This window comes from Urtica dioica, chromosome 3 (assembly GCF_054948205.1).
Source record: "Urtica dioica subsp. dioica isolate 48M chromosome 3, U.dioica_male_clone48M_v1_H2, whole genome shotgun sequence".
Lineage (NCBI taxonomy): Eukaryota > Viridiplantae > Streptophyta > Magnoliopsida > Rosales > Urticaceae > Urtica > Urtica dioica.
This window is the reverse complement of record NC_142758.1, coordinates 7,036,157-7,050,175: the sequence shown is the minus strand read 5'-3', so window position 1 is coordinate 7,050,175 and position 14,019 is coordinate 7,036,157. Positions and strand designations below refer to the sequence as shown.

The following is a 14,019-nucleotide window of genomic DNA, read 5'->3' as shown; positions in this document are numbered from 1 at the left end:
CTAACAACAATATAATTTTAAGATGTCATCAGTGGCATGTCTAAAATCTACACCCAAAAACATCACCATTCCATACTTACAAAGATCAAGATCGTAATTTTATCAATAAAACTCAATTTTTTAAAAGAAAGAAAAAAAATACAGACAACATAAGAAAATAATAGTCTTATGCAAAAACATAAAACCACAAAGGGAAATAAATCAAAACATAAATTATTTGTTCGAAGTTAAAGATGTGGACAATCATGATGAAACTACCAAGGAGAATAAAAAAAAACCTCTCATTAAGAGAGACCAAAACTCCCATTAAGGAAAGAGAGACAAAAACTTCCATGTAGGAAGACAATAACATTTATAAGGTAAAAAATTTCAATTACAACAACTAGTTAGATTTTTAGAAGATTGGTGTAGGGTGATTATTTTTTAAAGATATGATTGATTTATTTTTATACACTAGGTATTAAAAAAACTAAAAGGACTGAAAATAAAATAAAGCATGATTTCATAAAAAGTGTTTAAGTATAAACATTCTGTTGTTATTAGTTGTACCTTAACCATGGTTAGTTTGTTAGCGGTTAGTGCTTGTTGCTCTCTTTTTGTAAAGCTAAGCTTAATCATGGTTTATAAATGGTTAAGTTAGTTGTTAGTCATGAGAGTTAAAAAGAGGATGTATATATAGTACTGTGCTAACGGTAATATTGACACACAGTCACATAAAGAAAAGAATTGAGAAAGAGAGAGTCTGAGAGGTTGAGCGAGAGAGTTGGGAAAATTCTTGGGTAGTTCATCATCTTCTTCTTCTCCAATTCTTTAGGTGGTGGTTCTCGGATTGTGAGATCACCGGGTGAGTGGTTGTAAGGGTGTTCTTTGATCATAGTGCAAAACGAATTCCGAGAGGGGAATTCCGGGGATTAGGTCGTATTGACTGAACCTCGTAAACAAACTTGTGGTAGTCTTGGTTCTGTGTGGTTTGGCGCAAAAGAAAAACTCAACAAGTGGTATCAGAGCCTGGTCGGCGTTCGCTCAAGAATCACACCTCATGAAATCAAGATTGAATCAAGCTGGCGGACTCGAAGTCGAAACCAGATCCGGTCAAAGAAGAATCTGAAGATCAAAGGAACACGGATAAAGAAGAATCAAGAGCCATACAGAGTCGTCGAATCGGCGAAATCCAGCTGTTCTCAAATCCAATCCCGGCGAGCAGTATGAGGATCGACATCGACAAATTTGATGGCTCCGGCGACTATCGGATATGGCGGAGGAAAATCAAGGCGTTGCTCGCTCAACAACATCTTCTGAAGGGCTATCGAGGAACCGATAATCTGGCCAGAAGAGACCACCGAGGATCAGAAGAATGAGATTCTCGAAACAGCGATAGGTACCCTGATTTTCAATCTCTCTGATTCCATTATTCGCCAGATCGATAGTGACGATACTCTTGCTAAAATTTTGAAGAGACTTGATGAACGTTTTCAAGCAAAATCTTTGACTAACAAAATTTTTCTGAAAGAAAGACTTGATGAACTCGTCCAAATCATTAGAGGAGAATCTCGATGACTTTAGAAGAATGACTATCGAATTAGCTAACTCTAGCGAAAAAGAATCTTTGAGCGAAGAAAATCAGGCCATTATAATTCTGAATTCTTTATCTGACGCATATAAGGAAGTGAAATCTGCTATCAAGTATGGTCGTACACAGATTACTCTTGATGAAGTTGTGTCTGCTCTGAGATCCAAGGAATTTGAGATGAAGTCAGAGAAGACCAACTCATCAAATGCAGAAATTCACTATGGTCAAGAAAGAAGTCAGAATAAGAACACTCCAAAGGTCAAGAAGGGAAAGTCCAGTAACAAGAGTCCGCAAAAGTCAACAAACAATGAAAACAAGGAGACAAGAACCTGCTTCTACTGCAAGAAGGTTGGACACCTGAAGAAAGACTGTTTCAAATGGCAGAAGAATCAGAAGGAAAAAGCGAGTTCAAGCACCACCAATCAAGACTCGGCCAACTATGGTGACGGCTGCGATAGCGGAGAGGTTCTGCTGATCCCAAATGAAGGAGAGAGGAGTGATTGGATCTTGGATTCCAGTTGTACGTATCACATGACGCATAACAAGGAATATCTCTCGGATTTCAGAAGAGTTGAAGGAGGCAAAGTGGTCCTCGGCAATAGTGAAACTTGTCTAGTAGCAGGCATTGGGAATGTCACCATAAAGATGTTCGATGGGTGCTGCAGAGTGCTAAAGAATGTCCGGCTAGTCCCTACTCTAACTAGGAACTTGGTGTCTCTCGGAGTTTTAGATGACTCAGGCTACAACAACAAGATCGAGTCAGGGACAATGAAGATCACCAAGGGAGCCATGACATATATCAAGGGAGTCAAGATAGATGGCCTATACTATCTTATCGGAGAAACAATATCAGGCACAGCAGCACCAGCAGTTGATTCCTCAGAGGACCAGAAAGCTATCCTATGGCACAGAAGATTAGGACACATAAGCGACAAGGGTCTTCAGATCATGAAAGGAAATCAATATTTTGGCAAGGACAAATTGCCAAATATTGACTTCTGCGAACATTGCGTGCTCGACAAACATCATCGGTTGAAGTTCAAGTCGGGCAAACACACATCTACACACACTCTCGAGTATATCCACTCTGATTTGTGGGGACCGGAGAAGAATCCTACACATGGTGGTAACACTTATTTTCTTTCTCTTGTTGATGATTACTCTAGGAAAGTGTGGGTTTACTTGCTTAGAAATAAGAGTGATGCTTTTGAAAAATTTAGAACTTGGAAAATCCTTGTTGAAAATCTAACGGATCGAAAGGTCAAGACCTTAAGGACTGACAATGGGTTGGAGTTTTGCAATGAGCTGTTTGACTCGTATTGTAAGGAAACATGAATTCAAAGACATCACTCGGTGAGGCACACACCACAACCGGACATTGCTGGACAAATCAAGGTGCATGCTAATTAGCTCTGGACTGCCGAAGAACTTCTGGGGAGAGGCTGTGATGACAGCAACCTACCTGGTCAATAGAAGTCCTTCAAGTGCCATATCTTTCAAAACACCTGAAGAAGTATGGTCTGGTAAAATTCCCAATCTCTCTAACCTTAAGGTTTTCGGCTGTAGTGCTTATGCTCACCAAAAGGAAAGCAAGTTAGATCCTAGGGCTATAAAACGTGTTTTTCTTGGCTATCCATCGAGTACAAAAGGATATAGGTTGTGGCTTAGAGGTGAAAAGGGTTTTAAGGTTATCAATAGTAGAGATGTTATTTTCAATGAAAATAATTTTCCTTGTCTTCAAAAACCTGGTGATATGTCTACTACTATGCCTGCGAAAACTAACCCTGCAGGGACTGTAGAAAAAGATATTACAGTACATCAAATACGTGGGTTATCTGATCAGGTGGAGCTAAGCTTGGACACTCAGCAGGATCAAAACGAGGTAGATAATGTAGCTGCTGACATTGAGCCTCAAACACCAAAGCCACTAGAAGAGTTATCACAGGAAGATGGAAGCCAATCTCCTACAAGCTATCAACTAGTAAGAGACAGAGATCGAAGAGTGCACATGCATGTTGAGAGATATGGATTCTCAGCCTACACAGAGTTGATGGCCTATGCTTTTATGGCGGCTGTGGAAATCAACAAGACAGAGCCTGAGTCATTTGCACAAGCCATGAAGTGTAAAGAGTCAAAACAATGGAGAATGGCGATGAATGAAGAAATGGATTCACTGCACAAGAATCAAACTTGGGAGGTGGTGAAGAGACCAAAAGACAAGTCTACAGTGGAATGCAAATGGATTTTTAAGATAAAAGAAGGAGCTACGGACAGTGATGCTGTGAGATACAAGGCTCGCTTAGTAGCAAAAGGGTTCACTCAAAAGGAAGGGGTTGATTACAATGAGATATTCTCACCGGTGGTCAAATACAAAACCATTAGAGTGATGTAGTCTCTTGTAACTCAGTTCAACTTTGAGTTAGAACAAATGGACGTCAAAACTGCGTTTCTACACGGAGACTTAGATGAGGTTATCTACATGGAGCAGCCTGAAGGGTATGAGGTTCAGAAGAAGAAGGACATGGTTTGTCTACTCAAGAAGTCGCTCTATGGGCTGAAGCAGTCTCCAAGACAGTGGTATATTCGTTTTGACACGTTTATCACTGCTCAAGGTTTCTGTAGGAGCTACTATGACTCGTGCCTTTACTTCAGAGGGTCAAGTCCTATGGATGCAGAGTATCTATTACTCTATGTTGACGATATGCTGTTAATAAGTAAGGACAAACATAGAGTTGACAAAATGAAGGAGTTACTCAGGTCTGAGTTCGATATGAAAGACCTTGGAGCTGCTGGGAAGATCTTTGGGATGAAGATCGAGAGGAATCGTGCAGAAAAAAGGCTTTTCTTAAATCAGCAAGGATACCTCGAAAAGCTGATAGAGAAGTTTGGAGTCAGTCAAGCCAAGGTAAACAGTTTGCCGTTGGGAAGCCAATTACAGCTGTCAAAATCCCAGTGCCCGACGGATGCAGAGAGTCACAAGTTCATGGCTGATAAACCTTACTCCAATGTTGTGGGTTCCATCATGTACGCCATGACTTGTACTCGTCCGGACTTGGCTTATGCCATTAGCTGTCTCAGTCGATTCATGTCAAATCCGGGAAAGCCTCACTGGTTTGCTATTGTGGGTATGTTAAAATACATAGCAGGTTCAACACGATCTGGTCTCATGTATTTTGGCAAGCCTGATGAAGAGGTTAATCTATGTGGATTTGTGGATTCTGACTATGCTGGAGACAGAGACACTCGAAGGTCAACATCAGCCTATTATTTCCTTGTGTACAATAACTGTGTGAGCTGGAGATCATAGCTTCAACCAGTGGTAACTCTCTCCACTACCGAGGCAGAGTACATTGCTGCTACAGAGGCCGTGAAAGAAGGGATTTGGCTACAGGGAATGTTGAGAGAGTTGAAGTTCTTCACCGGAAAGGCTACAGTGTTCTCGGACAGTCAAAGCACAATTCATCTGTGCAAGAATCCAGTGTTTCACGACCGCACGAAACACATAGAAGTGAAATATCATTTCATAAGGGACAAGGTGATGCAAGGTGTGGTGGAGATTCAGAAAGTGGGAACTGAAGAGAATCCGGCGGATTGTGGCACGAAGGTTCTTCCTCTGAGCAAGTTTAAGCACTGCTTGAAGTTGCTTGGGGTTCAAGCAAGAAGATAGAAGATTGAGTGATGATCCTCTCGGAGCTCTGCACTATGGTTGGTGGTCAAGGAACAACTAAGGTGGAGTTTGTTGTTATTAGTTGTACCTTAACCATGGTTAGTTTGTTAGCGGTTAGTGCTTGTTGCTCTCTTTTTGTAAAGCTAAGCTTAATCATGGTTTATAATGGTTAAGTTAGTTGTTAGTCATGAGAGTTAAAAAGAGGATGTATATATAGTACTGTACTAACGGTAATATTGACACACAGTCACATAAAGAAAAGAATTGAGAAAGAGAGAGTCTGAGAGGTTGAGCGAGAGAGTTGGGAAAATTCTTGGGTAGTTCATCATCTTCTTCTTCTCCAATTCTTTAGGTGGTGGTTCTCGGATTGTGAGATCACCGGGTGAGTGGTTGTAAGGGTGTTCTTTGATCATAGTGCAAAACGAATTCCGAGAGGGGAATTCCGGGGATTAGGTCGTATTGACTGAACCTCGTAAACAAACTTGTGGTAGTCTTGGTTCTGTGTGGTTTGGCGCAAAAGAAAAACTCAACACATTCAATTTTGAAAATTGAGATTTTTGGTGTTGGTGTGAGTGTGATTTATTTTGGAAGAAAAAAAATATTAAAATAATTTTAAAAAATTTGACTAAAGAACTTCAAAATATTTTTTAAGCGTACAAGTGAAAATTGTGATATATATATAGTAGTTAAAAAAGAAAAAGAATTAAAAACTGAATAAAAAATAAAAACAAAGAAACTAAAAATTCTAAAACTTTATTGTAAACGACGATAAGAACAAAACTCACATCAAAGGATTCAAAACCACCACCGTTGGATACTCAAAAAGTAATTAAAAAAAAACAAGGCAAAACAAAGAACTGCTTATATTTTAAGCATTTAACAGATAAGATTTCTTAAAAAAAAAAACAAAAAAAAAAACTATATATATATATATATATATATATATATATATATATATATATTTAAAAAAACTGCTATTTTGAAGATTTTCATAACTGCCAAAAATAGTCCAGGCAGAAAAGATAAAGGCTTAATTTCTACTTTTTTTTTTAGATCTATTTCTACGTTTTTAATTAGCGGTTATAGAAAATAAGAACAAAAAAAGACTACAAAATGTGAAATAAAAAACAGTTACAAATTGAACCGACATAGATATATATATATATATATATATATATATATATATATATATATATATATATATAATATGTGAGAAAAAAATTATACAATTATATCGAGCATTTATTTTAAAAGTAAATATATATATATATATATATATATATATATATATATATATATATATATATATATCTTTTAAATATATTAGATAAGATTTGAAAGTGAAAAAACAAAGATATGAAAAAGAAAAGATGCCGGGAACTAGTAAAGAAAATAACATGGCAAAAGAAGAATAAAAGAAGAAACAAAACAAAGTTAAAAAAGATAATCAACGAGATTATAAGTGAAAAACCTTGAATTATGAAAAACTGCAAACTCGAAGATATTCGATGTGTTTCTAGAGGGATAACCAGCTCTAAGATTTATTTTTTTAATAAAAAAAATAAATAAAAAAATAAAATAAAATAAAAAATTGGAAGATAAAGAAGAAAGTATGGTCCAGAATTGATGGCCATAGAAAAAGGAAGAGATGAAGAGCAAAAACCAAAGAACCGAGAAACCAAGGTTAACTTGATAAAAATAAACCAGAAACGAGACTTTTTGGTTTATTTTAAAAAAGTAAAGAAAACAAAAAGTGGATGAGAAAAATGGACAAAATTGTAGAACGAAGACTTATGTGTTAAGAAGAAAAACCTATTTTAAAAAAAAAAAGTAAAGAAAATTACAATTTTCGATGAGTAAAAAAAGAACATGACGACGTGAATCCAGAAAAAACGAAACTATGAACGACGCTAGGATTCTATGTCTATTGTATGATGCAAAGAAAGGTTCAAAAATGCATAAACATTCAACATGCAAAAAGCTCTTTGAAAATTAAGTACGTAACAACAGAAAAATAACGAAAAAAGAAACTTAAAAAACCATAGAAAGAAAACTAAGACGTTGAAACATAGATACTAAGTTACAGCCATGCTCACTCTTTCTCTCTCTCTCCCATATTCATAATGAACACGGAGAAGGTCGTGGCGACGAATATTGCGGTGATGAGATATATGATGCAAAGAAAGGAACGAAAATGCATAACATTCAACACAAAACTTGTTCTTAAAGCTTTATGTACAAATAAAATAAAAGCTGAAGAGAAATACTTACTCTTTTTCCCATGAATACAGCGACACGTGAGGGTAGTCTAACTATCTGTGGAGGGACAATGGCGGCGGGATTGGCGACGTTGAAGGTGACGGCGACAGATACTGTGGCGGAGAGACGTTGAAGGAGAGGCGACGGTTATGGTGATCTCCGAGAAAAGCGAATCGCTAATGAGAAGGGTCTTGGCGTGGCCTGAAGATATTATTTTTTATGGAGATATTTTTTTTTCTTTCAAACATTGCTAGAAGTTAACGCTATATGTACGTATCTAAAATAGCGCCGTATTAATGGCGACAAATTCAGTTCTGTATTTTAAGGGGATTCTGTGTATTAGTTTCAATCTCATCTCAATGAGAAAAATCTGGTTTTGTTATCGTTTCATATGATTCCTTGAGATTCGGAGCAACATTAAATACTATTTTTATAATTTTTCCTCTATATAAAAAGTTGAAGGCCAAACAAAACGAAATAAAGTGTTGTGCAAAAGGCGAAAACCCTAAAACGTTTCTGCCGTTTTCGTTTTCTTCTTTCTTTTCTTGAATGAATTTTGACTGGATAGATGAGGCTAGAAAATCTTTCAGGAAACTCGCTCCAAAGGTTTGGTTTAGTTTGGTTTGAATTATTCTCTAAATTTTGTATTTTTCTTTGTTTCATCATTTTACTCACGCAGGCGGCGATTGTCACCAAAATGGAAGTTAGAGCGGTGGGCGATTGGGAAATTGAGGTCCGCTTTTTCTTTCCTTCTCTTTCTGTATTATACACACATTTTAATTTAGTTTAATGTAATTTTTTTTTGTGTGGTTAAATAATTCATACAAAAAAATTAGGTTGTGTTGAAATTGTTGGATGAAACTGAGGCAAAAGCTTCTGTTCCGCTGTTTTGTACTGCTGATGATAAGCTCTTCGTCTTTTCTTACGCCAACTTTGTGGTTGAGGAAATGATTGGTCAGGTACTCGAAGAAATATATATATATATATATATATATATATATATATATATATATATATTTTTTGTAACAATGGATTGCTGGCTAAGTTTCCCTTTTCTTTAGGACCCGGTGAGACAGGAAGAAATTGATGCAATTCTGCAACAACTTGTGAAAGAAACTCCTGAGCTTCTTGGGAAAAAGTTTAGTCGCCATTCTTCGGACGAACTTATGAAGGTGCGCAATGCCTTAGACTTTCCTACCACTTTTAAAGTAACCACATAATTAATAAAAATCTGTTGTGCCCATTTTAGCTTGCTACAAATTTCAATTGGGCAGTGTCCGCCGCAGTCTGCAAAGCAGGTGCTTCTGCCAAGAAAATCCCGTTGTTCCAAGTAATATATATATATATATATATATATTTTTTTTTTTTTCCTATATTTATCTTCCATTAGATTTCTTTTTGTATTGATCATAAATCTAAAATCGTTTTTGACCTTGAATTTCCCGTCTCGAGTGCAGCATATCGGAAGGCTTGCTCATGGTCACAACTGTTACTTTGAATCAGACTATTATGTTCCGTTTCCGCTTTTTAGCACCGGTTATGGTGTGTTGCCTCCATCCAGAAACATTTCAAACAAGGCATGCTTTCTAATTTATTTATTTCTTATATTGTTTGTTTCTCAATGATGGTTTTGTCGATAGAATCTTGTTCTTTTGTTCCTGCAGCTCCAGCATCTTTTGATTACATCCATTGCGACAAATGCATTTGATTACAACTTTGAGGTGGTCAAGCAAATTTATGAGACAGGGAACTTTGGTGTGGATGCAAGTGATGAGAGTGGTGAAGGGAGTTACACCCCTAATATTTCGGTACTTAACTATGATACTGCTTGTTCTACTTTTATCTCAAGTATAAATGCTATATAAACCCTTTTTTATTTGGTTGTATCATTTTAGGATATCAAAGATTGCCTAAAATCACTGAAGACTACCATTAAGAATTTGGGATACGCGGGACAAGTTAGTTATCTAAAAGTCATATTGTGATAAATTAGTATGGGCGTGTGATTTGAATAGATACTTCCAATGTTTTCCAAATTTCAATTCTTTTCAGGTATTACTTGGACTGAATATCGGAGCATCCCAGTTTTATGGGAATGATAAAACATACTGCTTGAACTTCAAGGAAGAGGCTAGTATTCTTTTCTTTTTCAAGCTTTGTGATACCAGTAATTTTTTAACCAGTTTTTGCCAACTATTTTTTCTATCTAATGAATTAATTGATTCTTTATCGTGATAAACCGAGAGCCGATAACTTTTCCAATCCAATAGTTAAAACGAGAAGGATGAAAATCTTAGTAAAAATATTTCTCCAAGGCTTGGATCTTGAGTTCTCATTACAGAATTCAATTCATCTCAATTTTGCCAGATTGTAAGGCAGTACATGTTTGGGAATTAATGGTTTTGACTTTGTATTTCTGTTCCAGATTTCTTGTCATTAGGATGTTCCTCTTTATTTTTTTCTATTCCTGAATCATAGAACTATAAACTATGATTGCGATATTATTCAATAACAATCAATCCGACTTTAGTTTTCATTTTTCAGCATTAATCAAAGTTTACAATATTTCTCTTAATCTCTCCTTTTGCCTTTTTATTTGCTGCAGCACCAGATCGATAATATTCCAGCAAAGTTATGTGGGGATGATCTGATAGATGCCTACTTTTCACTTAGGCAAAAATTTTCACTTACGTTGATCGAAGATCCACTTCACCCGGATGACCGAGAGCAATACTCCATCTTAACTCGTGGACTACGCCCTGCTATAAGTACAATTATGGGAAAGGATTGTATCATGAACCAAAATGAATATGATAAAGCACTGTTCTCTGATACGTACAGTGGACTGCCTTTAGAGGTATGCGCACAAAAATTCACTTTCTTAGCGTTAGTATCGAGCCAAGGGGGCTCATATCCTCTTCAGTCGGTGCTCCAAGAGCCTTAACTAAGTTATAAAAATATATCATTTTATTTCTTTATTAAAGTTGTGTAACGAATTCAATTGCCTTTTGGTTACAGGTGACTCGATTGGGATCTGTAACAGAGTGCATTGTAGCGGCAATGCAGTGCAGAGAAACTGGGTGGCCGTGCTTGATGTCCAGCCACTACAGGTTCGGCTTGAGAATTTATTTTACAAATGACTCTTCAAAAGAAAATAAAAGGAAAAGAAACAGCTAATAATGTTTGTTAACCTTTTTTTTTTCTTTTTCTTTTTCAGTTGTGAAACAAGTGATCCCTTTATTGCAGATTTATGTGTTGGTTTAATGGTGGTAAGTACCATCCAGGTTTTCTGGTGTCTTTTAATATTATTATTATTATAATTATTATATTTAAATTTTCTCACTTTATTGCCAGGATTACTTGAAGATTGGAGTCTCTTGTCTCACTAATTCTTGTAAAATATGTGACCGGGTTAGTCTGATATTTATCTCTCTTTTTCGTTAAGCAAAGCATAATCAAAGGTAGTTAAACATATCTGCCTTTTCTTTTGGCACTAATGTCCTCTTTTGGCTTTTATGTTCAGCTCTGGGAGCTATTAGGCGCCGAGAAATATGCTGAATCTTTCCCGTGAGTCGCCTAACTTAAATTATGTCATGGATAAAATGACCTGCAATTTCGCATTCCTAACTTAACTTAACTCATCCAAATATATATTTTAATTCATTCTCAGGGATACTCCTCCTGAGATCTACTGAAATTTTATAAAATAAGCCTGAAGACATGGTTGCTCACGGTGACGAGAAGTTTATTTCAATATGATGTGAAAAGTCCAGCTGAAACATTTCATGACGTTAGTTGGACCTATCTTGTTGGTTTCTTTTCAGTTGTGTTTTGTTCTCTTGCCTTTGGCTTTGGTTTTGGCGTGTTCGGTTAAAAGCTCGTTTTATGTTATGTAAAATGAATGAACTGTTGGAAAAACGGGATGAAATTTATTTATCATTTGATTAATTTACGTTTTGGTGATATGTTTAGTGTTGTCACATTAATTGGCGATTTAATGTTGGCAAAATATTTAAAGAATCGTGATATATTATTTCGGATAGAATTGAGCCTTATTACGATTATTCTGGAAGCGTTACAGTTTCTGTTGTAACAGTTTGCGCAACAATTACGGCCCATTCACTTTTGGGCTTTTCTATTCCGAATTGAAGTAGGATTCCAGTGTGGATTGATGACATAATGGGCTGGTGATCCTAATCCGACTTCAAGATTCGTTTTGACCTAATTTTCTCTATAAATAGGTCATAACCACACCACATTCACTAACACCTTTTGAGAGATTTATTTGAGTGTTTTAGCTGAGCTTAGTACGACCTGTGTTCAAGCTTTTAAGGTGTCTTTTACCTCTGCTTTGTTGCCTATATACGGGTGATTGTATTAGAAGCTAGAGGTTAGGTTTTTCAATTGTTTTTGTTGGGAAACACGTTTAGAAGTCTCGGGAGAGATATTCTGTGGGAATCGAGGGGATCTCGAGCTTAGGGGGAGCCTAAGTTGCTGTTGAAGAGGATAGACGTAGGTTGGGTAGCTAGCGAGGGAGTCGTTGAGTGTAAATTCTTATTGTACCACGTTATCGTAGTAAATTGCTTACCACCGGGCAAAGGCCCTCCAGACGTAGGCACGAATTGCCGAACTGGGTTACCAACTCTGGTGTCTATTTATTATTTCCGCACTCATATCGTTAATCTTTTGTTTCTCTAAATTTCAGCAAGTGTCGCACTTTCTGTTACAACAAATTCTGCAACAGCTGCGCATAATCAGTAATTTCAATTGGTATCAGAGCGGTTCACTCAGTCCTGTTGAGTGTGATCCGTAGTGTTACTGATCTGTTTATTTAGAGATGGAGTTCATGAGAGAAGGTGCATCTAATGGCCGTCCGCGCCTCCTCGACGGTGGAAACTACTCGTATTGGAAAGCTCGGATGAAGGCCTTCTTAAAAGCACTAGACGAGAAAGCTTGGAGAGCCGTCCTCACTGACTGGAAGCACCCCACCACCACCGATGATGCCGGAGAGACTGTTTTGAAACCTGAAGTTGATTGGTCTGTGAATGAAGATAAACTGGCAAGCGGTAACTCTAAAGCTCTTAATGCGATCATGGCTGCCGTTGACCCGAACACATTCAAGCTGATTTCTACATGTGAAGTGGCCAAAGACGCATGGAATATCCTTCAAGTCACTCATGAAGGAACTGATACGGTACGAATGTCTCGTCTCCAGCTTTTGACTACTAAATTTGAGAACTTAAGAATGACAGAAGATGAAACGATTAGTGAATTCAATTCTAGACTTTGTGACTTGTCTAATGAATCGTTTGCCCTTGGTGAAAAAATGTCAAAGGAAAAACTTGTCAGAAAAGTTCTACGGTCGCTTCCGAAGCGGTTCATCTACAAAGTCACTGCCATTGAAGAGGCTAAAGACATATCCACAATGAAGCTGGAAGAGTTAATGGGTTCCCTCAGAACCTTTGAGATGAATGATGAGCACCACAATCTCGAGCCGAAGACTCATGGAATTGCATTGAAAGCTGACCTCGACAAAAATCACAGTCTTACTGAAGATGAAGACTTGCCTAGGACTATCTCTCTTCTGGCTAAGAACTTTGGCAAATTCATGAAGAGGATGAACAGCAACACTCGCAGAAGTTTTTCAGAAACTGTCTCTGACAGTTCCCAAAACAGATCCAACGCCAACGAAATTTCCACAGATCTGAATGTCAAAGCTAAGGGGATTCAACGTCGAGAATGTCATGGATTCGGTCATATCCAAGCAGAATGTGCCAACACCCTCAAGAAGCGTAACAAAAGCTACAGCACCCGTACTTGGAGTGATGAGGATTCAGAAGAGGAAGACATTATCGAAAACTTCCTTGCTTTTACTGCCCGTGATTCTCAAGACAATTTGAAGCCATGCAACACTGTCGCAGGTTGTGTTAGTGACGTTTTCTACAACAGCGACTCTGAAGTTAGTAGCAACGAAGAAGATGAAGAAGAATTAACATTTGAGTCTGTTACCAAGGCTTATGGACTTCTCTACAGCAAGTGGAATGATGTTGTTAGTCTTAATCAAAGGCTTTATGAGAAGATTGCCACCGCTTCAAAAGAAAATGATGAACTCCTTGCCTATGTTGCCTCCTTAAATGAAGAATTGAAATCTGAAAGATCTCAACAAGATAAGTTTCATTCTGAAATAACGCTCTTGAAGAAAAATATTAGAATGCTAAATTCTGGAACGTCAAAACTTGATGAAATTTTGTGTATAGGCAAAACCAGTGGCGATCATCATGGTCTAGGCTATCAGAGAGGAGGAGCATCCAGCTCTAAGAATATATTCGTCCCGAGCATAAATTCCCAGAATAAAGCTGCTGGCTCAACAACTGTTACAACAGTTTCTGCAACACCTGCGAAGGCAAGCCAAAAATCTTGGGTTTGTCATTACTGTGCGAAGAAGGGTCATATTAAACCCTGGTGTTACAAGCTCCTGAAAGATTTGAAAAAGCAACGACGTTCAAGGTCAAACCCTCTTGCC

At 37.4% G+C, this 14,019-nt stretch overlaps 1 protein-coding gene across 1 annotated transcript; it reads left to right on the top strand.

Annotated features, from left to right (window-relative positions):
• Positions 1 to 8,152: 8,152 nt before the first annotated feature.
• On the top strand, positions 8,153 to 11,340 carry LOC149402274 (enolase 2-like). Its single transcript, XM_089608300.1, has 14 exons — positions 8,153 to 8,229; positions 8,333 to 8,455; positions 8,558 to 8,668; positions 8,746 to 8,826; positions 8,954 to 9,073; positions 9,161 to 9,304; positions 9,392 to 9,454; positions 9,549 to 9,626; positions 10,102 to 10,353; positions 10,515 to 10,606; positions 10,714 to 10,765; positions 10,851 to 10,907; positions 11,020 to 11,063; positions 11,167 to 11,340. The coding sequence occupies exons 1-14, from the start codon at positions 8,194 to 8,196 to the stop codon at positions 11,189 to 11,191; spliced, it is 1,278 nt and encodes a 425-aa protein (XP_089464426.1). The 5' UTR covers positions 8,153 to 8,193; the 3' UTR covers positions 11,192 to 11,340.
• Positions 11,341 to 14,019: the final 2,679 nt, after the last annotated feature.